The sequence below is a fragment of the Aristolochia californica genome, unplaced genomic scaffold (genome assembly GCF_029961685.1).
Source record: "Aristolochia californica isolate CCGP_79_NKW_82.1479 unplaced genomic scaffold, dmAriCali1.0.hap1 SCAF_1, whole genome shotgun sequence".
NCBI classification, from domain to species: Eukaryota; Viridiplantae; Streptophyta; class Magnoliopsida; order Piperales; family Aristolochiaceae; genus Aristolochia; species Aristolochia californica.
The window spans coordinates 8,076,272-8,104,264 of NW_027181770.1; the positions used below are offsets into that span (position 1 = coordinate 8,076,272).

General features: G+C 38.7%; 5 protein-coding genes across 6 annotated transcripts; 4 read left to right on the plus strand and 1 right to left on the minus strand.

Annotated features, from left to right (window-relative positions):
* The first annotated feature begins 4,082 nt into the window (after window positions 1–4,082).
* LOC137958365 (pentatricopeptide repeat-containing protein At5g65560-like) lies at window positions 4,083–6,923 on the plus strand. Of its 2 annotated transcripts, XM_068805347.1 has the most exons (5): window positions 4,083–4,179; window positions 4,288–5,877; window positions 6,251–6,399; window positions 6,486–6,636; window positions 6,723–6,923. In XM_068805347.1, exons 1-2 carry the CDS (start codon window positions 4,109–4,111, stop codon window positions 5,843–5,845), a joined length of 1,629 nt encoding a protein of 542 aa, XP_068661448.1. In that variant the 5' UTR covers window positions 4,083–4,108; the 3' UTR covers window positions 5,846–5,877; window positions 6,251–6,399; window positions 6,486–6,636; window positions 6,723–6,923. The 2 variants fall into 2 exon arrangements, with proteins under 2 accessions (XP_068661448.1, XP_068661441.1); XM_068805340.1 differs by having other exon boundaries at window positions 4,083–5,877.
* A 923-nt stretch (window positions 6,924–7,846) lies between these two features.
* On the plus strand, window positions 7,847–11,381 carry LOC137960099 (protein NRT1/ PTR FAMILY 4.5-like). Its single transcript, XM_068807583.1, has 5 exons — window positions 7,847–8,057; window positions 8,145–8,362; window positions 9,204–9,644; window positions 9,880–10,004; window positions 10,509–11,381. Exons 1-5 carry the CDS (start codon window positions 7,988–7,990, stop codon window positions 11,317–11,319), a joined length of 1,665 nt encoding a protein of 554 aa, XP_068663684.1. The 5' UTR covers window positions 7,847–7,987; the 3' UTR covers window positions 11,320–11,381.
* Window positions 11,382–15,627: 4,246 nt separating this feature from the next.
* LOC137958377 (uncharacterized) lies at window positions 15,628–19,386 on the plus strand. Its single transcript, XM_068805360.1, has 8 exons — window positions 15,628–15,824; window positions 16,727–16,923; window positions 17,086–17,148; window positions 17,442–17,508; window positions 17,604–17,704; window positions 17,914–17,958; window positions 18,355–18,822; window positions 18,943–19,386. Exons 2-8 carry the CDS (start codon window positions 16,789–16,791, stop codon window positions 19,111–19,113), a joined length of 1,050 nt encoding a protein of 349 aa, XP_068661461.1. The 5' UTR covers window positions 15,628–15,824; window positions 16,727–16,788; the 3' UTR covers window positions 19,114–19,386.
* Window positions 19,387–19,431: 45 nt separating this feature from the next.
* Window positions 19,432–22,875, minus strand: LOC137958386 (gamma-secretase subunit APH1-like). The gene is made up of 6 exons (XM_068805371.1): window positions 22,754–22,875; window positions 21,930–22,085; window positions 21,412–21,497; window positions 21,086–21,211; window positions 20,088–20,215; window positions 19,432–19,793 (listed from the first exon to the last, which is right to left on the minus strand). Exons 1-6 carry the CDS (start codon window positions 22,864–22,866, stop codon window positions 19,644–19,646), a joined length of 759 nt encoding a protein of 252 aa, XP_068661472.1. The 5' UTR covers window positions 22,867–22,875; the 3' UTR covers window positions 19,432–19,643.
* Window positions 22,876–23,032: 157 nt separating this feature from the next.
* LOC137958391 (protein farnesyltransferase/geranylgeranyltransferase type-1 subunit alpha) lies at window positions 23,033–27,812 on the plus strand. Its single transcript, XM_068805383.1, has 5 exons — window positions 23,033–23,347; window positions 26,342–26,451; window positions 26,743–26,863; window positions 26,954–27,049; window positions 27,141–27,812. Exons 1-5 carry the CDS (start codon window positions 23,117–23,119, stop codon window positions 27,582–27,584), a joined length of 1,002 nt encoding a protein of 333 aa, XP_068661484.1. The 5' UTR covers window positions 23,033–23,116; the 3' UTR covers window positions 27,585–27,812.
* The last annotated feature ends 181 nt before the right edge of the window (window positions 27,813–27,993 follow it).

Here is a 27,993-nt window from a genome sequence, read left to right on the forward strand (position 1 = left end):
TACACTTCCCTCTCTCTTTTTCTTTTATTTCTCTCCCATGGTTTTTTTCTCTCCTCTCTCCCAAGAGATAGAATTTCTCTCTTCTCTCCTTCCCTTGTGATCCTTTGTGTTTCAAGTGTTCATGTGGAAGTAGGGCTATTTGTCGTGAATTTAAAACCATGGTCTTGTTGAATGAAGATGACAGGAAGGAGATCATGGAAAAGAAAGTACACACAGGAACTGTCATGTTGTGATGTTGTGCCAGATACAGGTGTAATAGGTTGTGATCTTGCTATACTTTCAGATTTCTTGACAATTAATCTGGCTATCCTTGGAGATAGTTGTTGTTGTTGTTGTTGTTGTTACATCAAGATATGTTGTTGTTGATGCAACTATTGCTATTGGCCTGCCTACTACTGATTTGCTTAGTGGGAGGGAGGTTGTTGAGCCAATACTTATTTGACTAGAGTTCCAAGTGTGCTCGTTGTCATCACTTCTGAGGTTGTTTGAAGTTCTTGAAGATGTTGGGTTTGTGTCTTACGAAGAACCACTAACTGCTATTGATAGTTCATTGTTGAGAGTTTAGTGCCCAAGCTTAGTTCGTTCCTATGGTTGCTTAAAGTTATTGTTCACCAAATGTGTTTGTGAGAAATTTTTGTACATTGATGCTGCTATGACTAGCCCCCTTGAAGTTGAGCAGAGTTGGGGAGGATTTTTATGACAGAAAGCTTCTCCAAGATTTGTCACAATAATTCTATTTTGCGCATGAGGTTTGCAATTTGTGTGTCTCTTGTCTTGATTTATTCGTCTTTTTCCTTGATTGCGTCTTATAGCTCTATTTCATACACCTCCAATGTTTTTGCTTGTACTATGATGATGGATACGCTGATTCTTGGATATGTTGGTTGTGGTAAGTTTGTTTCATTATGACTAGATTTTTTTTGCCTTTTTTATAAGAACTACTGCAATGTTCCTTATATTGCATATAAAAACTAAGCAATGTTGCTTTCCTGATAAATTAGCTCGACCTTTTTTTCTTTTTGGAAGAGCTATTGCAATATTTCTTTATTGTTAAAGAACTATGATGTATAAATTATGATTTTTTTATTTATTTTTTAAAATGATGATTCTTCTATCTTTTGATGGAAATGCCCTTATAGTCAAATACATAAAAGGTTACAATGGTTGGTTCTGATAGGTTCTCAATGTTGAAGCAGTTGACTTTAGGGACATTTTCCTTCCAAAATCAAAGAATCATCAAGTAGAAAAAGAAAATCAAGGAACCATAAAAAATTTGTATGGTTTTCTAACTTTCAATTTCATTTCATCTTAGGGAGGATGATGACTGAGAATGGCAAATACAGTGACAAAAAAACTTAAGAGATTAGTTCCACCTTAAGTGACTACAAGCTTAAGAGAAGTTCATTTAAATCGTCAATAGTTATTTGAAGCTTGGATTTGAAGGACAATAATTTCTACCACCAGATTTGCTAAAAGCTTGAAACTTTTTAGAGGAGACATGATCCTAACTTGAAGTTTGGGTTTTGGATTTTAAAGACAACTTTGTCCCCTGATTTCCTTGAAATGTGGAATTGGAGGACAACTTTTTGCTTCTAATTTGCTTGAAGCTTGACATTATGAAAGAGTCCCTCCCCAAGGTGTTCGAAGTTTGGGTTTCAAAAATGATTTTCTCCCATTAAGTATACTTTATTTTACACACCCAAGTTTATTGGTAGCTTGAAGTTTGAAGAATCGACTGAAGTTAAGAGTTTCATCTCTTTTTTTTTTCTACTTGGAGTTTTGAAGCAAACTTTTGTCCCTAACTTTGTTTGGGCCAGGAAGATGTGAATGAATGCTTCCTCCAAATAACTTGCACGAAAAGACTTCTTCTTTAGTGATTTTGGGTCATTTTTTCTTTTGTGTAATGCATTAATTAAATGTTTTAAACTCTTTTGGCATAAATTCTTCAAGAATTACCGATCATCACAAATACTTATTTCACACTTGCTTTTGTGGAAGCTTTTTATTCGGCTTTTGGTAGGGAAAATATTTATTTTATTGTTTACTTTCTATTTTGGATGAACTTAGTATACTTTGAAGTAAGTTGGAAAATTCCACAACTTTTTACTCAAATGTATCAAAGAGGATTTATAAGAGGCCATGTTTGGATTGTCTAAACTTGTTTTAGGGAAGTTCTTTGGCTATTGTTGGTATGCTTTGGGTAAGGACCAACTTCTTGGCATTTAAGTTTATGTTTTAGCTACTATTGTTTTGAACACTTGATTGTGGATATCGCAATTCGTTTATTCTTTGAATCAAGAACTATTTTCCATGTTCAACAGGTTTGAAGAATTTATCTTTCAAGGTGAAACATTTTTTTGTTGAATGTCAAATTATTTGATGATATTTACAATATTGTGGATCATTTGTCTTGTCTATTTTTTCTTGCCACTTTGGAGATGGAAAATTTATTAATTTTTGTTCAAAAAATTCTTTTAACATTTCTAGAACATGCTCATTTGGAAATGGGTATTTTTTTTCTTGTTTTTCCTTTACAGTGATATTGAATCCACCACAAACTTGCTTTATTATAAAAGAGTTTGCCTCTGACTTAGTTGTGATGCTAACCATATGTGAATCATAGATCTAAGTCTTCTGATGAGGTTTTGATTCTTTCTTTATTTTTTGAGGTTTAGATATTGGGGTGTTGTTGTTTTCTTTTGAAGCAATCAACATCTATATATTGTGGACTTATGTGGCAAACTTGTGGAAATCTTTTGGTTTATTACTTTAAAGAAAGTAGAACAAACCCCACTTAATTCCTTGGGTGCATATTTGGATTTCTGCTTGTGTCAAGAGGTTTATGCTATCTTTGTAGTTCAAACTCAAGTTCCTCTAGTGGTTGATGTAATCGATAATTTTTTCATCCATTTGCTAACTCCACTAGTATGACACTATGGTGAGTGCTATAAAACCGGCTTAGGAATTCATTTTTGAGTTACTACCAACTGTCAATGGACTTTGGAACTAGTTCAACAAAAAAAATTAAATTATTTCATCGTCAAGTCACTATCTGTTTTTGACATTATAGTAAGTTTTGATAAAGTGGGCAATATGTGATTTTGAGTTGTCATTTTCATCAAATAGTTGGAACTTGGCAGCTTGTGCTATAGTGATATTCTTTGAGCTTGGTTTGTTCTATGTCCATTAGTTGAAGGTCTTGAAGAACAATTTCAATGATCGACTCGAGAGCTTAAATTGACAAGGTGTCTTCTTCTGTATGTTGGAAAACTTGTTGACTTATTGTTAGAGCAAAAGATGTACCCTCTGTAATTGAGCAAGGAATGGGATGATTTTTGGGATTTGAAAGATTCTCTAAGATTTGCTACAATGACTCTATTTTGCACATAAGTTATGCAATTCGAGCATCTCTTGTCTTGAATTGTTTGCCGTTTACTTCATCATTTGTTGTAGCTCTACTACGTTCTCTTCCAATGTTTTTGCTTGTACTATCATGATGGATACACCGACTCTTAGATAAGTTGGTTGTAGCAAGTTTTTTTTTTTTTTTTTTATGACTAGAAACTTTTCACATTTTTTTTATATTAACTATTGTAACGTTCCTTGTATTGCTTATGAAAATCTATGCAACTTTTTTTTACGGTTAATCAACTCGACCTTGTTTCTTTTTTAGAAGAACTATCACAATGTTGTTTTCTTGATAAAGAACTATAATGCATAAATTATGATTCTTTGATTTTCTTTTTAAATTGATGATTCTTCTATCATTCCATGAAAATACCCCTATCGACTACATAAAAGATTGCCCATGATGGCTTCTTATACTATCTTATGTTAAAGTAATTGATAGTAGAGACATATTCATTTAAAAATCAAAGAATCATCGTTTCAAAAAGGAAAATCAAGAAATTGTAAATCTCATTTCCTCTTAGTGAGGATGCTGACTGAGAAAAGGCAAATACCAAGCTTCAGAGACTAGTTTCCTTGACCTATGTGGTTAGAAAATCAACCATTGCCATTTATTCGCTGCATTCACATCTCACATTTCGGAATAAATTTCAAGTTCCTTTAAAAAACTTTCACCTTCCCCTCCATCGGAGCACCTGAAATGATCGCTAGGAGAAACGCCTTTGGGGGATTCCTTCCCCTCGCTGGACAATTGTTCCATCACTGTAACGAGTATCTGTTCTCTCCGTTTTCCTCAAACTCTGGTTTTCAGAAGTCTAATTTTCAACGACGGAGAAATCCCAGAACTAATAACAAAACCTCTGGTCCTACGAATTTCAGGTACAATTCTGGTCTTTTATCGGCTGATGGCCCACCCTTTCCAGAAATTATATTGCCTGACGTAGAAAAGATCTTCTCCTTGTTCTCTTCTCCGGCTGATGGGACCAGAAATCTTGATGATTTATTAAAAGACTTCAAAAACAAGCTGAGCTCGGACCTTGTTTTACAAGTTCTGATGAACTACAGGCATTTAGGAAGACGCAACACCCTAGAATTCTTCTCTTGGGCTGGGATTCAGATAGATTTTAAGTTTGATGATATCATTGTGGAATACATGGCTGATTTTTTGGGTAGAAGAAAGCTGTTTGATGACATGAAATGGTTATTAAAGACTGTTTCTTCGCGAAAAGGTCGGATTTCGTGTCGAACTATTTCGATTTGCATCAGATTTTTGGGTCGGCAGGGACGAATCAAAGAAGCGCTCTGCCTCTTCCAAGAGATGGAATCTGGGTTCAATTGTGTGCCCAATAATCTTGTATTCAATAATATGCTTTATGTGCTTTGTAAGAAGGAAACGTCCTTTGAGTCGATTGACATAGCTTTGATGATCTTTCGGAAAATTGATTCTCCTGATTCTTACTCCTATAGTAATCTAGTAGTTGGTCTCTGCAAATGTCGACGGTTTGAGAACGCCCTCCATGTTTTCAATGAAATGTTTCGGAGAGATATGACCCCTACGAGGACTGCTGTCAATAACTTGATTGGGGGATTATGTGAATTAAGCAAGAAAGAGGGATGTGTTGAGGGAGTCAGAGTCAAAGAACATGGCAGAGCAGTTAACATCTTAGTCCCGAATGTGGCTCCGAAATATAGCATACAGCCTGCAATTGAGATTTTATGGGCCATACTGCATAGGGAAGTGTTGCCTAGTACTTTTGTTGTTACTCAACTTATCACAGAACTTTGCCGGTTGAGAAGAATAGAAGATGCGCTTGCGCTTTTGAAGGTTGTTGAGGGGAGAAAGCAGGGATCTCTTGATGAGTGCTACACATCTGTCATAAAGGTATTATGTGAAGTTCAACAAATAAGTGAAGCATGCAAGTGGTTTTCGAAGATGATTTCACTGGGCATGAAACCTAAGCTTGATGTTTATAATTCAATCATTGGCACCCTTTGTGAGGTGGGGAATGTATTGGAAGCTGAGAGGCACTTTAAAATAATGGGCAGAAAAAGATGCGCTCCTGATAATGTTACATATACAACTCTTATTCATGCTTACTGCGGGAATCAGAATTATGAGGCAGCCTATGAGATGTTGATGGAGATGATGGGATTGGGGTGGATTCCTCCTGTCCAGACATACAATTTGGTGGATGACCTCGTAAAGAAACAAGGCCGAGCTGAATTATCAGAAAAGTTGGAGAAGAATATGGAGACTCAACTGTTGCACAAATACTGCAAAACGGGAGATCTAGATGCTGCTTATGAAAAGCTTTGCTCAATGCTAGCCAAAGGATTTCACCCACCTATATACACTAGAGATGTTTTTGAACGTGCATTCAGAAAAGCAGGCAAGTGGAACTCAGTTAGGGATTTACTCGAAAACAATGAACGGTGATGTGATCAGGAATAGCTTGAGCAATTAAAGTGGTAAGACATCTGGAGTACATCAAATCTTCTTCTCCTTGTTCTTTTTCTTTCTTTTTGGAGTTTTACACTGGCTTGAAGGATAAATCTATGCAGAACATAGGCAACAGTTAGACATGAATTAATGTACATGTTGGAGCTCTTGGTTCATGCCTTACCACAAAAGAGTCTCCACTGTTCAGTTTCCTAATAACACTATTAAAGTAGAATATAGATCAATGATTCTAAACTTTGAAGCAAATATTATATTTTAGACAAATGGTGGTTTTGTATAATTGCGAATTAGTATTTTGTGTTTGACCTTCTCTTAATTATATTGACTTATTCTACCATAAATGGTACTTAGCAGTTTCATCTTTTGTCATGGTGTATCAAGGTGGTGTTTTTGGTCCCATGGTTGAGATGCAGAGAGTGTCGTTCAATGATCAAGAAGACAGAATAATTGAGCCTGCCCCCGCTTACATAGCTACTGAGCATACTTTTGAATGTATTTTCAGCCTAAGCTTCGTTTTTTCAGAAACAAAGGTTTGTTAAGTGTCTTTAGCAACTAACCAATCATCTCATTTGTATTCAGTTTTCTATTCTATGTTGTTATGACTCTTATTCTTTAGTTGCTAGTTGCTTGATCACATCATCCACAGTCTTGTGTTAACCACCATGAAGGGGAGCAACTGAGCTTCTGTCATCTGGAGTTATTGGAGGTAACCAAACTACAGCTGTGGAGCGACACTGCATTGTTCAATCTTTGTGTGATTATGAAAGGTAGTGACAATTTTTTATTTAAAAGTTTTATAGTAGTTCTTTAGTTGTTCAACTCTTTTAGTTACATAATCCAAAAATGTGGACAGGATCTGTGAACCATTTTAAGGCATGATACTGAGAACTGCAAAGCAATTGGTTTAAGGTGAAAATTGATGTGTTCGTCTTCTTGGTATGATCTTGTGGTAGTTCATGTACAACAAAGCCGTTGACACCATTTTTATGTACCTGTGATCTAGAAAAGAAAATATCTGCAAAAACCTGATTCTGAAGAGGATTGGAGTAGTCGATCGTTTCAAGTATCATTAGAATTCTACTAGTCTTATTTTTGTTGTTGATGTATACATCTACATGTATCCAAAGATATTCCTATTCTATTCTTGGATACTTTTCAGTGCTCTGCTACTGATGCTAAGGTTTAATACTAAATGGCCTAGAGAAACTAAAAAACTCTCGACTAAGCATCTGATCCATGTTTCCGTATATTTTGTTAGCCAATTCTAATGTTCTTTGTTCTGTTATCAAAATTACTGCTAAAGATGATGATGCTTAATGGTTCTTAGTCCCTCAAGTGTGAGAAACAGAAATGGCTGCGGGGAATTGATTCTCCTCCACCTTGTCCTTCATGTTAGACAGCAGGGAGTGGGGGAACATGTTCCATGTGCCGTCTCTCTCGAAAGATAAATGGCCAAAGACGCTACCATCGGCAGGGACACAAAGAAATCCGAAGCTCTCTCTAACAACACGTCCATTGATCTCTTTCACCCTATTCCCTAGTACCCTGCGCGAGTGTCATCAATGGAACGCGGACAAAGGGGAAGAGGAAAAGGTCAAGAGGACGGAGCTGTACGAGGACAAAGAGTCTCCACCTTTTTCTTTGTCCTCAAGCTAAATTAGGCATCTCTCATTCAATTCAAAGTCTCCACAGTCTTAAGCGCGTTTAGATTTAGAAGACGCCGCAGTGACGGAAAATTTCACGATTCCCAGCAGCACTTCATGACATCACTTCAACCTCTGGCCACAAAATTTCTATATATGGATTTGCTGGGGGGCAAAGATGGCTTATCTACTTTAAGTGGATGCCTTAGAACGTGCAAGGAAACCTGCTTTCTGTTACCTTGATTATTATTAATTGATGCTGCCCTTTGTCCCTCACTTTGAACAATCCATGGAGCATACGATGCTCTAATGGTTTTTTCAGCGGAGTCAACAGTCGAGAGCTGAATTCTGTCACATTAATCATTTGTTAGGACCGTCTTTCTGTAAAGAAAGCTGGATAAGAGAGGAGATTCTTCGTCCCAAGCAGCACACTCTCAAAACCTCCACAGCCTCATCCCTGGTATCTCGTGCTTCCATGGATTGGAAGGGGAACCCCATCAACAAGGAGAAACATGGCGGAAGCAAAGCTGCATGGTTCATCTACAGTGAGTCTCCTTCGCTTTCTTTTGCTTGAATCCGTAGTAGTAGTTCATTTGACCTTTATTTTACTTTCCTGTTTATCTTCGTTGCAGTCATGGTGGCGATGACGAGCGCGATATTTATGCCCAATGTGCTGGACTTGGTGTTATACCTGCGCAACAGCATGCACATGGGAATAGCGGCTTCCTCCACCGCTGTCACGAATCTGGTGAGCGGCACCTGCGCCTTCTCTCTCTTGGGCGGATTTCTCTCCGATTCCTACATCACCCGATTCAAAGCCATTCTCATCTTCGGCCCCTTCGAGTTCCTCGTAAGTACTAATCCTTACACATATACTTTCATCTTTCACTCTATAATTTCCTCTCCGCAATCGGCACGCGATTGTTCCGTCTCGTCATGAGTACTGGTGGGCACCTCCGCCGGAGAACGGATCCCCTGGCTGTGCAGCGTCCAGCCAGCAAGAGAAACGCCCACCTGGGTATCCACACAAGTGGATGGACACGAGTCTAAGACGTTCATAACAAAGCAAATGGATTAATACGAAACCAGAAAGAGACGTTACTTTTTTTCTTATTGCGCGGCTGCCCATCTTTAATCGGTTGAATATCTGAAAAAGTTGTTTTTAGTTTTTGCCACCCTTTCTGCAAGTTGGCGGGGCGGTTTAAATCCGTCTTTCAGTTTCATCTAGTCGCCATTTATCTTCTGCCGAGCCCTTCATTTTCATGTCGGCAGTGGACTGTCTTACGGTTTTTGTCGTTGCACTTGTCTCATCATTTTCAGCGCCGCTTTCATGGCGGACCCATTTCATCTGGGACTACTTGGACCCTTTTAGCTTACGTTCTAGATCAGGTTGTCGGATCTTTCTCCACTTTCAGCCGAAAGTTGGTCAGGTCAAGAATCAGATCGATTCAATAAGCAAAACTCTGCGTTGGTGTTACGTATTGGTCAAAGCAAGATAAATATAATATGATCCTAGTGATCTTATCCTGATTATGCTTATCTTTTATCAATGTCCTCGTCCCGTCCAACGACTCATCCGTAATCGTATTGGAATTGTACATAAATAAGAAAATTTGCTTTTAAAATAAATAAATAAACTACTTATAAAAAAAATTAAGCAGAAGCAGCTAAGGCGTTCTGTGTCACTGCAGGGATTTGGTTTGCTGGCCTTGCAAGCGCACTTCCCATCTCTTCACCCGCCTGAATGCAAGATAAGCGCTCAAGACAGTAACTGTCGTCAGATTCACGGCAACAATGCCGCTCTACTGTACATAGCCATGTACACTGTTGCCTTCGGGGAGGGATGTCTTCGTGCCAATCTCGCTTCCTTCGGCGGCGACCAGTTTGACGACGAGGACCCCATCGAGTCTCGCAAAAAATCGAGCTTCTTCAACTGGTTTGGAGTCAGCACCGCCGTTGGGAACGTTTCGGGGCTTATCTTGATTGTCTGGATTGAGAACAACAAGGGGTGGCCCTATGGCTTCTTACTCTCCGCCGTTCTGCTCCTTCTAGGTCTAACTGTTCTGGCATCTGGTTTCGCTTTCTACCGCAATCAGCGACCCAGAGGCAGCCCTATTACTCGGATGTTGCAGGTGTGCTCACAAAACTTTCCCTTGGACTTACGAGCCTCAATGTATCAAGACTCAATCGATTCCATAAGAAAGAGAGATCATATTATCGTCTGTAATGCACTTATGAGCCATTGCTGCTCAGATAATAGCTCTATAAGTCTCCTATATATGTATTGATTGCTGGAACGGTATCGAATCCATTTACTCAAACCTACGTGGTTGTTAATGGTTTTTCATCGTTTCCCACTCCTTCCAGGTATTTGTTGCTGCATTTAAAAAGGGAAAGCTTACCCTCCCTCCTACTGAAGAACTACTGCATCAAGAACTAGTGAAGGAAGAGATGGTAGCTGGAGAAGTTCTCCCACACACGGAAGGCCTCAAGTAAGTTCTATAATTGATCAAAGTCAAGGTTTTTACACCTGAATGCCACTTCATTCTGATAGTATTCAAGTCTGTGAGCCAGCTCGAACTTTCTGCCATAGCTGATTACTGAAATCAGGTTTCAATGCAACCATGCATCAGTTTCGTGTTCGCGGAATCTGACTTGCACTGGAATTTCGTCTGAGCTCAATTGAATCTTAGTTTCTATGGTAAAAAAGAAAATAGAAAAGATATACTTGTTTTCTTAAAATCAATCTAGTGGGCACCGGATCTCCATCTCAGACTGGGTTCAGTGTGAATTTACTTGAGTTTCACTGGATTCCCATAGTAATAATGCAGAACTCATTCTAGTAAATTTCGTTTTCTTTCAACAAACATTTTGTGAAGATCACCTTGAGATACAACCGCAGGCAAGCTGATCCGTCCTGGGGTTATAGAAGGATCCATTCTCCCCATTCTTCAAATTATCAGTTTCTAACGAAATTTCTAACACTCTGTTCGCAGGTGTCTGGATAAAGCTTCGATTGTTCGTGGCAATGCCGGTAAATGGTCCCTGTGCCCTGTGACGCAGGTGGAGGAGACAAAGGTCGTCGTCCGTATGCTGCCCATCTTCATATCAGCCGTGCTTGGCTACATACCCATACCTCTCCTCTTCACACTCACTGTCCAACAAGGCAGCACCATGGACACTAAACTAGGTGGCATCCAAATCGCCACACCAACTCTTCTTATAATCCCTTTGATTGTCCAGATGATTCTGCTTGTGCTATACGATCGATATCTCGTGCCATTTGCTCGGAAATTAACAGGATATAAAAGTGGAATCACCCAGTTACAGCGCATAGGTGTGGGCTTCTTATTCACTGCCCTGGCCACGTCTGTCGCAGCCCTGATAGAGATGAAGAGGAAGAAAATTGCAGAAGAACATGGACTGTTGAATACGACCCACGTACCCATGACCATCATGTGGGTGATACTCCAATTCCTAGCAGTGGGGATCACGGAGGTTTGTCAATTTGTTGGGTTGCTGGAGTTCTTCAATAGCGAAGTTTCCAGAGGTATGAAATCGTTAGGGACGGCCATCTTCTGGTGCATGGTTGGTTTGGCTTCCTTGATGGGATCTGTTCTGATTAATGTAGTCAACAGTGCCACCACGAATCTGCATAGTAGAATTGGATGGTTGGAAGGTAACAATTTGAACAAAAATTATCTGGATCGGTTCTACTGGTTGCTCTCTGTTCTTGAACTGCTAAGTTTCTTGAACTATCTTTTCTGGGCAAAGAGATATGTGTATCGGCGAGACCCTCGCGGTTGATCATTGATCAACACAAAATAATCTAAACAGCGCTTGCAACTCTCTTCCTTCTTCTTCGACTGTTGGGGATGTAACTCAGGTAACTTCCATCTTGCAAATCAATGCAATTTTCATACTCAATAGAAAGCTGAAAATGGTGTGTATACAGGGGATAATATGACTAATCACAATCATCGTCCTGATGCTCTAACGGGCACATCCGTTTTCGAAAGTAGTTTGGACTAAATTAAGAGTTAAACCGAAGAAATCACCAAGAATCTGATAACAAGGCTTCCAAAGACTACATATATTTTCTCGTGGAGACCGTTCTCCAAAGTAAATATGTTAATACAAAAAATGAAAAAATGGAAAAAAAAAATTGAACTTGGTTACGTTCTCTCCTCCGAGTCGGAGCGACCCAGATTGGCTGGTCGATCGCAATCGCCATTCAGGAGCAGTATTTTTCCGATCCTAAAATTAGTCGATGCCGTTCAATAGTCACCACGGTCTCCGGAAAAAGCTGCTGGGTACTGCTGCAAGACAAAACTTTTGTCTTGGAAAGACGGAAAACAAGAATCCGGAGGCAGTGAGGATGTCCCGGGGCTCCACAGAGCTTCCAAACCGACAAGAAGAAGATAAAGAAATGCCAGTACAGAGATGGCAAGAGCTAGATAGATCTCCTGGTCTGCAAGAAACGATGCCATTGAGATTGGAGAGGAGGAAGTTGGAGGATAAGAGAGTGGAAGGAGCGAATGCATTAAGAAGGGAGAGAAGACGGGTTGCGTTCACTGAATTTTGTAACGGGCTTTTTTGCGTTCAGCATCAGAAGTCTGCAGTGGGTGCGGCAACTGGCGGAGAATACATTGAACCGCTGCGGAAAGTTGGTAGGGATCGGACTGGTCTTCGTTGAAACGTTAATTGACGGGATTGAAAATTTCAAAGTTTCAGTAAAAAATCAATATCGAAATCCGAAATCCGAAATCCGAAATTGCAAAGCAATTTCGCGGTGGTGAATCATGAATCTTTACTAAAGCATTGGTTTTTGAGTGTCGGCGAGTTGGGGGAAGGGGAAAGACTCACGAAACCTCTTTCCTTTTCCTTTTCTCCCCACTGTTTTTGTTTGTTCCAAACACAACATTAATGATCTCACCTTTTCTCGTATATTTTTTATTTGCATAAAATATATTTAATTAGAGTATACTTGTAGAGGATAATAGAATACCTTATCCTGGAATTTGTTTCAGGTATAAAAGAACTCTATGTGCTGGCTCAATGTGTGGTGTACGTGGTTTTTCTATAAATTGGCTTAAAATATGGACGACATAAAACATATCTAGTTCAGTGATAGTCAAGTAGATCAATCTTCCCACACGACGCCTGTATGATGAAGGATCATTTAGGAGTTCACCATCAGATTGTATAAGAGTCAAGTTTTACTCTATTGGGAATTTCGTAGATTTTGCTCCTAGAAATCCAGTGTCTTCTAATATCTCCACAGCATATTTCCTTTGGAAAAGGGAAATCCCTTGTGAAGACCTTGCTACTTCTATGCCCAATAAGTATTTGAGTTGACCAAGATCCTTAAGTTTGAACTACTTGGATAATAGCTGTTTCACATCTTCAATATATTGCAGATTGTTACCTGCCAAAATCACGTCATCAACGTACACAAGTATTGCTGTAAAACTGCCTTTGTGAGATTGGACGAATAAAGAATAACCTATCTTTGATTGATGAAACCCAACAATCTTGAGGGTTGGGGAAAACTTCAAAAACCACTGTCTAGAAGCTTGTTTCAAGCCGTATAGGGACTTGTTTAGTTTGCACACTCGAGTCTCCCCCTTTCGTCCAAAACCAGGGGGTAGTGACATATAGACATCTTCATCAAGATCATCATGTAAGAACGCATTGTTGACATCAAGTTGGTGAAGATGTCATCCTTGAGTAGCAGAAACACTCAGTAGGACACATATAGTAACCAGCTTGCCATCTAAACGTGAACCACTTCACGGTCTTTATAAAACAGAGTTATGAATCATCAATCATGGTTCGGTGTTTGTAAACCAAGATAATAATGTTATTTGTAGGGATAGATTCATTGGCTCTTTGTCAATCTTGTAGTCTACTCAGTTCATCGACACCATCAAAGAACTGTAGTCATATATTAGACTAAACTTAGATGGGACCATTAGATTAACATATATTTTTAAAATGAAATTAAGAAAAATATAAGGAAATTTCCATTTTTTATCTAGTAGTATCCTACTAGAGAAATAGAAAAGACTAACCAATGAGAAATTTAACCTACAATTCAAAATAAAATGAAACTCATAATACATCCTTGCCAAAATAATATGAATATTGATTGAAACATAACATAGAAAAAAAAATCGAAATAAAATGATTATTTATGTCTTTTAGGAGACTTGTTTATGTTTCTATCTCTTCTCTTATTTCTGAAACAAAATTTGATTGTATCTCTAAACTCAGATATCATCGTGTTTTTGTTTGCTTATCACAAAAAGACATATATATGCCTTGGACTTTTCAAAGAGATTTCAAAAGAATCAAAGAAATACATCGAAGATTTTCTAACAAGTAAGTTAGTAGTTCTCTAATGAAATGAACATATCTTCCCTTACACATTCAAAGTTAACATCAACTACTTGAGAAACTTAGTTATTGTCATCAAGTACACCTAGGGGTGGCACCAAGCCAAACCGGCTATTGTGCGAGTGTGGCTAAAAAAAAACTCGACTCAGTTCAATTTCTACTTAAACTCAGCTTTGAACTTAAACTTAAAATAAGGATCATTAAGTATAACAAGCTAAACTCGAGATTTTCCAAGTTCGGCTTGTTAGTTCATGAGCTGACTCGTTAGCATAATTTTTTTTTAGAGAATACCTTTTCCTCTAATTGCTCTTGTCAATTCCCTTTTTAGTTGGTTGATAGTTACTCTTATTTACGTCAAACCTCAAAGACAATCGATTATTCAACCCTTTTAGGTCCCTCAACATTTAATGTTGTTGTTTGCCAATAGAATAAATACTATTGATAAAGGTGTTTACTCTTTCTTTTAGGTCTATTAAGCTGGTTATTATACATTAGTATGCTTTATTGCAAAGTCTTCGACTCCTTTGTGATAATTTGCAATTCAATGATACTAAGTTCATCACAATATTCTCTTTATTTATTTTTATAATTTTTTTTTAGTTTTAAATGAAGGTTAGAGTTTGAATCCGATTGGAACTCGACTTCAAACTCGGTTAAAATATTTGGATTTAAGCTCGATTCTAATTTTAGGCTTGAACTCGATTCAGATCAAGCTAAGCTAAAAAATATACAAATTTAAACTTGGTTCAAACATATACAAGTTTGAACTTGGCTCGACTGAATGCCACCCCAAAGTACTCCCTCATAGAACTAAGTGCCTCTTGAAGACTTGAAAGTGATACCTTAAGCATGTCTAAAGTAATAACTTATTGACAACATGACCATGTTCACCTTACCGGCTAACATTCAAAGCTCATCTTCTACACATCCAACAAGTTAATGGTTCTTAGTAGGATTAGAAATATCCAGATTTGGATTATTTTATCCAATTAATAAATGCCATAGTCGCTATTCTCCATTCTCTCCGGAGGTTTCTAGAAGCTATAATTAGGTGAAGAAATATAAACCGGCCTACCCTAAATTCCTATCCCTCCAACAACCCACCACCGCAGCTTTAATTTAATTTCCCACTTTCGTCACTTACGTGGAAATGGTCACACGTGTACAGTCATCAAAGTTGACTATGGTTTATTTTAGTTTGGACGGTTAAAGAGAAGAAGCCCAAATAAAAGCGTTTTCGTGGATTAATTAAACATGTTTTGTCGCACATTTGGTGGACTAATCACGTGTTTTCGCCTTTGTGTATCCAGTGTCAAGGGTCTAAGCTGCTAAGCCGTTCCACACGTCGGAGGTCGCTCCCTCGGCACCCCCCACCGCGGTAGAGGGTTCGCTCGTGCCAGTCGATGGGCCCGGGGGAAGAAAGCTCGGTTTTTTTTTTACCGCGAGTTTGACATGTCACGGCTTTTTAGTGGGACCCACATGGGGGGAGTTGTGCTCACGCGAATCCGATTTTCTGCCTGCCTCTGAAGAAAATGCGTGGGGGTTTAGTTGAGAGCCCATGCAGTTGGGGGAATTTGCGAAACGGCCATCGTGCGTGGACGTGCGTTGTCAAGACTGGAAGCGGTGCCACGAGAAATGTTTTGGGGGCATTATGGGAATAATGTGCCTTTTAAAAAAATGTCCGGCGTCGGGGCATCGACAGCGTAGATGGTTCCTTTCGCCTCCTATTCTTTCCCGTTCTTCACTCTTGTGGAGCAATTGTTTTTTGACTGCTTTAACGCAGATTGCATTCATGGCGGACTTAGGGCTTCTTCTATGAAGTTGCATTCCATTTTCGGCGCTCTGTTTTCTCATTTTATTGACGTCCTCTCCCCTTCGCCCTTCACTTTCGCCCCTGAGCTCGTTCCAGTTGGGTAGGTTTATGGATCCTTTCCTTGTTGCCTCTTTTGGATTCTTACCTTCCGTTTTTGTTTTGTATTTTTGCGATTTTTCCTGTGCTTTGTCTTCTTTTGGTTTCTAAAATGCGAGTTTTTTTTTTTTTTTTGTTATTTATCTTCTTGAGAATAAGGTTTGGTTTTTCTTTTTTATCTTTTTTTTTTGCTTTCTGCTTTTGGACTTTTCTGGTTTTTAGTCCTGATGTTCATACGCTTTCTCGATTTGTTGGTTTGAGGACTTTATGCTGGAAGTAGAATTGAATTAAAGAATTTAAGGATTTTCTGTTTTCGCTTGTAGGGGAAGGGGATTTAATGGCCTTTTTTTTGGGTTATTGCGGAGGATCTAGCTCTGTTTTTTTTTTTTTTTTGTGCACCCATTGTTTTGGTTTGTAGGTAGTGCATATAGATCATACGCAACTATATGAATATTTAACTAGTGTATTGATTTTCGAAAATGCGTGGTTGTTCGTCTTCATCTACGAGCTTTGGACCTTGATTGGTCGATTAATGATAGTTCCTAGTTCCAATTGCTCTAAGAGAGTTTGACATGTGGGGATGCCCTGATTTTGCATAAATTTTCAATATTACTTATGTGGGACTTTCTTTTGGGAGTCCAGCTGTTTGGAATTTAATTTCTTTTGGAATCGTCAATTTAATCAGTAATATAGGATATAAGGTGTCTCCTCCACTGACTACTTCATGGTGATTTTCTTTGTTTCGTGTGGATTTTGTTTTTTTAAATAATCATCTGCACTTTCTTTGGAGAAAATATGTCTTTGCGATCAAGTTACCTTCATACCATTAGCATGTTCAAAAGAAGTATTGGAGCTTTTTAGTATTTCCTTTGACAGATGTTGATCTCGAATTTGATAATTATGCAGTTGTCTGCTTTCATTGACGAGTAGAGAGGGCTAGCTTCCCTGTGCCAGAGATACAGGCAAAGATGCGGGCACCGTCTCTCCTAGCTCAATGCTTACCCGGGCTGCTACCCCATGACAGGGCAAATCAGGCCATTTCCACCATTTCTGAAAGGGATTTGCATCTTCCTTCCCCTGCTGTTGAGATACTACCTTCAAAGGTACTTTTGGTTTTTCTAATTATTGAGTTAGATGTTCTTGTTTAGCTGCATGATGATTTCCTCTATGGTGCAATGTTTATTAACATCTGTCAAGTGAGAGTAGGAGAATAGTGTCAATCTAACCTTGATGCCTAATTCAAGTTGTCCCTACTCCAACAACAGAATGCACATCTGTACAAATACGTTGGCGAAAATGTAGATTTGCAAGGAATCAACATCTTTAAGGTATATCATATCTCAGCTTTCTGCCCAATCAATCCAGGGGATTTATGTTATTTACTGATCCCACGTTTACCATGATCTACTATTTTCAAAACTGAAGCATTCTTTTTAATTTTCTTCGAGTCATTAAACAATGTTCTAGAGCCTAGGATTTATCGTGACTATGATAATGTTGAGTGCTCCCTTAACGGAACACAATTTTTTTTTTTTGTTCTGTTAAGGGTATTTTGCATAGGAGTCTGAACTTTTTCTTCTTTTCTAAGCTTGAAAGTAATGACACTTTATTCATGTTACAGGGAAGGGTTAGTGTGGCTGATATCATTGGGTTCACCAGTTCAGAGATTATATCGTCAAAATCTGAAGGTACGTGCATCATTCAAGATGTTTAGATATCAGATAAGTCTGACTATTGATACTGCTTAGTGTTAATCCAGAAAAAAACTATTTTGCTGCTGCAGGATCTCTGAAATCTTGGGAGAGTTCAATTGATCTTGTCAATGTTCTTAAGCTTGAGATACGTGATGGGCAACTAAGCTTTAGAGGCAAGAAAATTCTGGAGGTAATGAAATTAAATGAGAGTCAAAATATTTGTTACTCAAATGGTTCCAAAGCTTTATATTCTCGTGAATTCAGGAGCTTTGACTTCATAAGACTGATGATTCACAATCATGGTTCTACGGCAATTATTTTGATTTTCATTGGCATCTCTTACTCTGCTCTGGTTGTGATGATCCATAAATGATTCCATGTTCTTTTTGGCCTATTCAGCTTGGTTGCAATTATGGACTTCCTGGAATCTTTGCTTGCCTGAAGGTACTCATCTACCAACACCTGCTAACATTCTCTGTTTACTTCCAGATGTACCATTAGCATCAAAGGTAGATTAAAATTATAAATTAAAAGAGTTTCAAAAAAAAAAAAAAGAGTACAGCCTCTCTGCCTGCTGGTAATGGCTCAACGATTTGTCAAGAGTTTATAACAATATTTTGTTTTTGGTATTTTTCATTTTTATCTTATGCAAAAAACAATAAAAAATGGTTTTTTAACCATTCTTCCGACTTCTTAGAGGATTTTGACATAGTTTCATTAGATTACATTAACTCTTCTGTTCAAAAACAAAATGTTTGATTTGTTTTATGAAGCATTACCAGTTCTCTCGAATTTACTTCTGTAGCAGCGCCTATATCTGACAGTCTTGGTGAATCACAGGGTGCTTCAACAGTCCACTTTCAAGACATAAATGCAGAGACTCTGCGGTGCACAACAATACCCAATGTGCTAGCCAATCTCGAACAGGCCCGTGATAGGCAAAGCAGGCAAATTGAGAGCCCTCTGACCCCATCCAGGAACTCGTTGGCCCCAGAGGTCCACTTCTATGCTGGGGACTGGGAAGAGCTTCACACCGTCTTATCAGTTGTGAGAGATGGAAATGAGGTACTCCCTGGGGCAATGCGTCTCAGTTTCTCGGAAGAGGATTTCAATGATGGGTGTAGCAGCCAAGATGGAAGTGCCATTGGTCGTGAATCTGCTAGGCGGTCTAGGAAGCTTTCTGGGAGCCGTGCATGGGAGAGGGGAAGTGAAACGGACAGCGGGGAAGGTGGCTATGATGTGATTTTGATGACAGAGATTCCGTACTCAGTTAGCTCTCTGAAGAAACTTTATGCACTCATAAAAAAGGTTTGATTCTCTTTATGGATTACAACAAGGTTCCGCACTCATAATTATTGTTCTTCCTCAATGTTTTGTGGATTACAACAAGGTTCCTAACTATTAAGCTTACCTTTTTCTTTTCTTTAGTGCCTGCGACCCCCATATGGGGTAATGTACCTGGCCATGAAAAAGAATCTAGTTGGCCTTAACGGTGGAGCCAAGCAGCTAAGAGCAATGGTGGATGAGGAGGGGGTATTTGGTGCTCATGTAGTAACAGAGATGACTGACAGAGAAATTTGGAAGTTCTTCCTCAAGTGAAGAGAGAAATCAAGATCAGCGAAGGACTCATTGCCTCTGCAATCAAAGTTTCTATTATTTACCACTGCAATCTGTAAAGATATAGTGAATTTATGTTGATTAATTTTTTCATTTTGAGAACAAGTATGGAATCAGCAGAGTTCCGTAGAGCTTGTGCTTAGTTGACAAGCTACGTGTATAAAATTCTCTTTGTTTTCTTTGTTCCTTCCATAGATAAGTGTACAATCGGAAAGTTATTCCAATACTCAATTTATCGAATGAAATTTGATAGTAGACAAGCTTGACTTTTTTTATTCTGTGAATGAATGTAAACAGGTATGCGGGGTAAGAACCTGGTGTACTGTATCTGATCATGTTCGTCAATAGAATGCAGGGAAAGGAAACTTTGCACTTCTATCAAATTTGTGTCTCCATTAACCAAATTCATGCAAAAGATCTTCCGAATTCTGATTCCATAGTGGAACCTAAGGAGATGATGGGAGAAATCATAACAAACATACAGGAATTTTTTTATTTTTTATTTTTACAAATTAACCTATTTGCCTATTTACTTGTCTGTTCGCAGCTACTGTGATTCTTCTCGTTACCACTCTTCCACAATGCAGCAAAGTCAAAATAGTGATGATGTATAGGACTGGAACTCCAACGATGCAACCACCGGTTACAAGGTTGACCAGGGTCTGCAAAATGAAAATTATTTCGATCAGATTATTTTTTAGAAAGAGGTCTATGCTGACATGAAGCCATCCTAAAAAATGAGAAATGGTTATTGGATAAGGTTTTGTAACTCAAGAACACGAGATAAAATCGCCGAAAGTGAAGGATGATTAGAGGATGAAGGGTTTGTAACTATAGAACATGACACGGATCCATCCAAAGAAAAACTGACTTGTAAATTCTGTCTGATTAAAAACAGGAAAATGGAAAGAGTATCAGTGGACAAAAGTGACACTATGTTGCAGTAAGAAACTCACCACCAGAGAAGCAATGAGATGAACAACAGAAACGAATATTTGGTCTGTTGTCTTTCCCTCAGCATATCCATTGAAAGCAATGACCATTGAGGCAGTATGGATTGTCACAAATCCAAGAGCAATAATGGCTACCAGATAAAGGTGAAACATTTAAATAAACAGAAATATACAGAAATCAGAAGCATTAGTCAAGGAAAAATAATAAAAAATAATCAGAAGCTGTTCAATATCAACAACAAGAAAATTGTCAAATAACCAAAAAAAAGAACTATTGCTAATCGAGCTGTATATATTCTCACCATCATTAAGTTTTTAAGTTCTACAACTAATTATTTAGAATAAACACATTGAACAATTTGTTTGATTTTGGACCAACTGATGTGTTAAATTGGGTCAAAGGCTTATCCCAAAATGACTAGCCACTTAGGAAACCTCTTCTGCCAACTAATAAACTCAAGATCTTTGATCTCACTAATCCATGTGGGACTATTCCTTAACATTCCCCCTCACGTGTAGGCACGTGGATAATTTGGGTGGAATGTTCACATACGAATACTTGCTTTGATACCATGATAAATTGGGTCCAAAGCCTACCCCAAAATGACTAGCCACTTAGGAAACCTCTTCTGCCAACTAATAAATTCAAGATTTCTTATCTCACTAATCCATGTGGGACTATTCCTTAACATGATGAATACTAACAATAGGCAAAGAAATTAGCAGGTGATAAATTCCCTTTTGTTTCTGCTAGTCAGTTAATGATCCCATAATGACAAGTTCCAACAATTATACATATTAAGTTGGCATGGAGGGAGCTAGTCCTATCTGCATTTCTTTTTCCAGTTGAACCAATTAACTGTATGAACCAGAAAAGATAAGAATGACATACTGAAGAACAACGATGAAGCTTTGCTTCAATCGATTTTAAATTCTGACCATCCAACTAGAAGACAAGAGCAACACAGATAAAGATATATGAGAAAGCATGAAAGAGGTACCACAAATGAGGAAAAATGGAATCCGCGAGCATCTATCAACATAAAACGTTGCTGGACCAAATGCAGGTGTTAGGAGGCTAAGACAAAAAAAGACTGCATGAGCCACACCATGACCTAAACCAGCAGCTGCATAACCACATTAAGAGACGAAAATATCAGAAACATGAAAGATGCAATGGCTGCCAAAAGTTTACAAATGATTCATAAGCACTTCAAAATCTGCTCCTTTACCAATAAGCAATTTTGTGCTGTAACATGTTACTTCCTAACATATAGTAAAAGCAAATGGGGGAACAAGTTTTTGGTTGCTTGTATAATGTCTTTACCGAGTGCAATTAGCAACTTATCCGTAACAAAGAGACGAGGTTTTGAAACTCTATCAGCAAAAGCATCCAACATGTCTTCTAACCTCCTAAACAAAGTTAATCAAGGACATTAATTAAAAACAGAGAAAGTACACAAAATATCATAAAAAATTTCTAATGAACAGTAGAAAGTAAAGCTTTTCCCTTTCCAATGTAACAACAATCTGCTAAAATATGAAAGAATCCTTGATTACTATGGTCCACCAAACACAGTGGCACCAACATAATTCAATAGCTTAACTGCTTCATTCAAAAGCTGAGTGGTTGGTTCAATAACCAGTGCTAGCAATCATGAAACACTTATTAGCATCCACAAACAAGTAGGGTGGATAAGTTTCTTAATTTGAGAACTTGCTCAAAAGTTTCAAGAGTGTCTGGGGATCAAATGTTTCTGGTAACAATATCAAGAAAAAAAAATCAAGATAACGTAAATTTGAAGCTTTTCTTATGATAATTACAAGTGTGACTATTGGACTTACATATATGCCTTCCAGAACATGACCCTCAACCCTTCTTGGAGACCAACAGATGTGATAAGAAGAACTGCGTAGGGCCACCATACCATAGATTTTAGAGGAAGAAATCCCCTCCACAGTCCTGACAGCACAATCAAGCTCACCAGCCATAACAAAGTGCTGTACTCATCAAACAACTCGCACATATAAGCGTCTAAACACAAAAATATAAAGAAACAGAAGCCACTGATTTCATGTTCTCATCATCATAATGAGCTAAGGAATCATCCAGCTTCTTCAAGGGAAAACCAGCAGTGAAACAAAATAAGAAATTAACCCAGCTTGGTTTAAAATAATAATATGAGAGGAAGTCAATAAAATTCTTATTGCAAAATGTTTTACTCTTCTTAGAAATTTAGGACGACAACTAGACCATCATAACTGAAATTTCCGATAAGCCACATATAAGACATCTTAACCTGAAAAAGTGAAACAAAAATTAAGGAAGAAGAGATAAGAGCGAATGAAGTGATGGAACTACAAATTCACAAACAAAGCTAAAAACTTTATAAAATACAACGATCATCAGAGATGAAGGGTTAAAGGAAAATCCATAGGTGCTGCATTGTCGAATTAGTGAAAGAACACCAACATTGCCAAAGTGCGAAACCGGTTAACATCTAACAACGGTCACTGATCAGCCAGTACGTTCAAACGTTTTACTCGTAAATGAGAAAATTAGGAAAGGAAGACAAACAAGTTCGATTGAATCAGGTCTGACGCACCAGGAAGGCAACACAGTCAAAAGGGGAATTAAAAAGGAAATGACATTGCAGTTCAAACTTCACCTTGAGAGAGCGGTGAGGATAAAAAAGGGCTTCTTGGCGATTACCGAAACGAACAGAGAGAGGGAAGGACCCAGAGCTATCAAGGCGTACCCAATCCCGGCCGCTATCGTCATCGCTACCAAAAGAGACGCTGCAGTTGTTTCTGTCTTCCACTACCCTGCGAAAGGTATAATCAAAGCTACACGCAAAGAAAAGGGTATGTAGGTAATTTCCTACTTGGGCTTTTCCACTACAGTCCGCTTTTGATTTGTTCGCTGTAAATTCATTCCTCTAAAAAAACGCCGATAGCTATCCCAAAAGAAAAATCAAGAGTTCACTTCTGCGCAATCACTCAGTCGGAAACTCGCACATCAGCTCGCAGTCATGGATTCCGACGAAGATGAGAGAATACCTTTCAGCCGGAGGCCCGAGTGGTCAGACGTGACGCCGGTGCCGCAAGACGATGGCCCCAACCCGGTCGTCTCCATCGCCTACAAAGACGACTTCCGGGAAACCATGGATTATTTCCGTGCCGTTTATCTCTCCGACGAGAGAAGCCCTCGCGCACTTCAACTCACCACTGAAACCATCGAAATGAATCCGGGGAACTACACTGTGAGTCTTCTAAGTTCTTGTAACTTTTTGAGTTATGTCAGATTCTTAATTTCAATATCGGTCCAGCTTCTGCTTCAAAATCATTTGCTTTTCCTTATTGTTGGGTATTCTCTTGGATTTCTGTTAGATGGATCGTAGTGTAATAGCGATCAAATTGAAGCTTCGATATTTAAGTGGTCCAAGAAATAGTTGCTGCTGAATGCTGTGTTTTGTTTGGAGATCGCATCTAAGAAAAAAGACGATTTTGACTATTTAAGTATCAAATATGAAAGATGATAAGGATCTACTGCTAGATGAAAGACTAGGGTAAATTGTACTTGGTCCGTGTGACTAAGCTAGGATTGAACCGTAGAAACTGAATTGCGAAACATCTGTCCCGGAGTATATATCTTGTTTAATTTATCTGTATAAAGAAAAACCATTTTGTTCAGAAGTTTTGCACCACTATTTAGCAGGCATAAAGTGCAAGGTACACGGTGAAAGTTTCACCTTTATTTGACATCAGCATTGTAGGCCACACTTTTTTTTTTCTTTTTTTTTAAATGGCGGTATGATTTTATTAAGGGATGCGAATTAGCACGCAAAATAACAAGGAATGCTTATACAAGATATAGAATAAGCATCTCTTCAATTACAATGGCAGGGAGTTCCCAATTTGAAAGGACTGCCTAGATACTCCTTTTGCAAACTGCTCAGGCAGATAATTGGCTGATCTTGGGATATGGAACCAGCTGATTTGTCCATGAGGAGACAATTTCTGAGACCTCATCAAGAATGTATCAGACCCTCCATGGGAGCTCGAGGTACTTGGAGATTCAGGCACTGGGACTTGCTGAATCTCCCTCAATGTCTTGGGATTTGATAAACGGTGTAGAGCTTGACCTCAGTGAGGAGGACCCTTGTTTTTACTTCAGCTGCATCTGAGATGCCAATGGAACCAGAAAAGCAGAGGATGATAGAAGCATTGCGGTCTTTAATGGAGCCCCGATCCTCATCTGGCCCTGAGTTTCCAAGTGAAGATCAAAATTTAACTTTAAATGTCCACAAGGAGGAGGCTGCTATGGGGAGCAGTGGGAAGCTTCTCATTTTTGAAGAGGATAACTTGCTGCCAGAACTTTCTCATCTGAGATGAGAAAGGGAAGCATCTCATGAAGGGAGGAGGACCATTGAAAAATGACATGAGCTGTTCCCTTTATGACCGAGCAAAGTGAACCTGTTAAACACTTAAATGTTCTACTGTTTCTTCCCAGCCATAGATTCCATGGATTGCAGCCATTGAGGCTCTCACAATGACTTTCCATGCTTGGGGAGGGGGCAAGAATGGTGCATTGATATGAATTAAGAAAAGGAACTGGGGAACAGATAGAAATACCAAATATCATGAGAATTGCTCCCCACAGAGCATTGATGAATGTGCAGTGCAGTAAGATGTGATTTTTTTATTCTAATTTATATCCACAGAGTTTGCAAATACTGTTAGCATCTGCTTGGCCCCTTTTGATCAGCTGTGCTTTTTTTATTTTTTTTGAAATAGTGCTGATTTTATTAATAGAGAATGCTACAGCAGAGCTGAGTTACAGAGTTGGGGGACCATCCAAAACAATGAGAGATTGTAGGGAGGTCCCAAGTTTAGCTAATCTATCGGCCGAAGAGTTAACCTATCTAGGAACATGATGCCACAATCATGAAATGATAGATAAAATGTCTGAGATAGAGGATAGAATGAGCCAATGTCTCTATGAGGGGAGCTGGATCTCGAGCACCAGCTGATGACAACTCTGGAATCACCTTCAATAAAAAAAATTTCTTGAAGACGGTCCTTGAAAGCTTTAACACCATAATGGAGGGCAGACACCTCAGCGGTGGTCGAATCCACAACACCAACCGGACTAGCATAGGATAGGATAACTTCGCCTCGGTAATTTCTGAAGACGCCCCTGGCTCCTGCTGGACCTGGGCACCCCCAAGGCACTATTGTTGAAATTCATTTTGATGCAATCATTGGGTGGAGGGGTCCACTCGACCATGGCAGGAGGTTTATGAGGACCTGACATATGCGCCAGGAGACACCAATTCCATTGAAGAGATATTCCCACCTGGGGCCACAGTTCTAACCAGAGTTTACTTGTGATCTCCCTCTTGCATGGAGGTAGGCCACACTAATAACCCATAGACATCAGAGCAAGTTGTAAATGGCCCAGAGGTGACTTTAATTTAATTATGTGAATGCTCTCAGATCAGGTATCTGTTCATTTGGTTGAGCATATTGGTGCAAGCATTGTCATTCATTTTTCCTCCTTTATTCTCCCCAAGATGCATAAAGGAGAATTTTCACTTTTCTCAAAGATGTTGTGGCAGAGGAAACACATATCTTTTATGTGTTTAAGAAGCTTTAGGAAAAGAAATCAGTGACTATGAGAGAAGAAAAGGATTTGCAAGTCTATGGGACTAGTCCCTTCCAAATTCCAATCATATGGTGCGGGTGAATAGAACACATCATGTGATTGGAAGGGACTAGCATGAGAAATGTTCCCACTGACCACGTGGTGACTATGTGCTACATATTTAATAGAATGTTTCCATGGAAAAAAGCAAAGTGATTAGAAAAAGGTCTGATTTGTCACTAGGTAATACATATTTTGTATGGCACTGAACTCATCTCACTTGAAGAACAAGAATTGGAAAAGTGGTAACAGTATCATATGCCTAAACGAAGTATGTTATTTGGTTTTGATTTTTGTTTGGCATGTGATGTTGCTAGCCATCATCGCAAGCATTATGTTCATTTGAATATATAATAGCCTATCTTGTTACTGCATTCTGTTCATTTCAGTCAACAGCAGCATTATTTGGTTGTAATTGATGATTTTGATTTAAATTTTGCATTTTTCTTGTGTTTTTCTGTAATATGCTGCTTTGTGTCTAATCTGTCTTGCTCTCTACCTCTGAAAATACCAGCTGATTCGTGCAATATTTTCTTTACATTATGTATAGGTTTGGCATTTCAGACGTCTTGTATTGGAAGCACTTAATACTGATCTGCATGATGAAATGGATTTTGTTGCACATGTTGCTGAGAGAAACCCCAAAAACTATCAGATCTGGTGAGAGGAATAGGATATCATGGTCAGTCTGCAGTTAATGTTAGCCACATCTTTCATAGTCTTTTTTAGGCAATTCTGGGGATCAAACCTAGCCCTCTATTGTGCCGCATCATGCAAGAAACTTCAATGAGAAAAGTCCCTTGACCTTCTTCATTAGCAAATGCCTACAATTTTTTCTTCTTTACGATACTATTTGTATTGTTTTAAATTCAATGGTAGTGTAAAATAATATTCGGCTTCCATTTTAATGTCTTTAGCAAGGTATATTATCCTAAGAATGGATCTCTACAGGCATCACAGACGTTGGGTTGCAGAGAAACTAGGAACTGAAGCAGCCAGTCTGGAACTTCAATTCACAAAGAAGATTCTGGCCCTTGATTCTAAAAACTACCACGTTTGGTCGCATAGGCTGGTGAGTTTAGTTCAAGCATTAATAGCTGTGTTATCCTGAACCAGGTCATATTTTAGGTGGATTTTTAGACTGAAAGGTTTCTATCTACAGTGGGTTCTTGAGACATTGGGAGGCTGGGAGGATGAGCTCGAGTACTGTGAAAAATTGCTTGAGGATGACATTTTCAATAATTCTGTTTGGAATCAGGTCTGTAGTCCTGGAGGTATTTTTTTTTTTTCATTTTCTCCTTATTATCTTTTTTTTCTTTAAATCTAATCATCTAGTTGGTATTGAACAGAGGTATTTCATCATGACCCACTCTCCCCTCCTGGGTGGTCTGCAAGCTGTGAGAGAATCTGAAGTCAGCTTCACAGTGAAGGCCATTATGTCTAATCCAGCAAATGAAAGTCCTTGGAGGTACCTTAGAGGGTTGTACAAAGGTGACCATAAATTGTTAGTGAGAGATTCTCAGGTGTCTTCCTTATGTTTGGAGGTACTTAAGACGAATCCCAACTGTGTTTTTGCTTTGGGCCTGCTATTGGATCTTCTGTGCTATGGTTTCAAACCCAGTGGTGAATTCACTAGTGTCATTGAAAGCGTCAGGCATTCTGCAAGTGACACAAGTGACACATCTGATGTCAAGTTTGCTAACACCATTTGCTCTGTCTTGGAAAGAGTGGACCCAATTCGAGCAAACTACTGGGCTTGGCGAAAGAGTAAACTTCATCCTGAGGTTTACTAAATTTATCAAAAAAATTGTCTGTAATGGCAGAATTTGGGGTCCCATAAAGGATCTGGAAAACCTAGGGACCTTCGTAAGCTCACTTTCAAGGCAGGTCACTTAACAAATGATGTTGTAAGTTCCAGTTTGTTTATCCAAAATGGTTTGAGAACTGATTCATTAGAGTTTCACTTCCAGTTTTCTAACTTAAAAGGAGATTGTTATATGAAATTCTTTAGTTAGTCTTGATTGCGCTTCTTGTGTATGAACCAAGTCAGATTAGCCCTGCTCTGTGAGGACAGATATGATATAACTTGCAAAAGTTCAACATCTGATACAAGCAGACTTTCAGAATCATGATATCCATTCATATTAAGGGCAGATCATTAATGTAAAAAAATAAAACTCATGATCATCAATCAACTCTAAT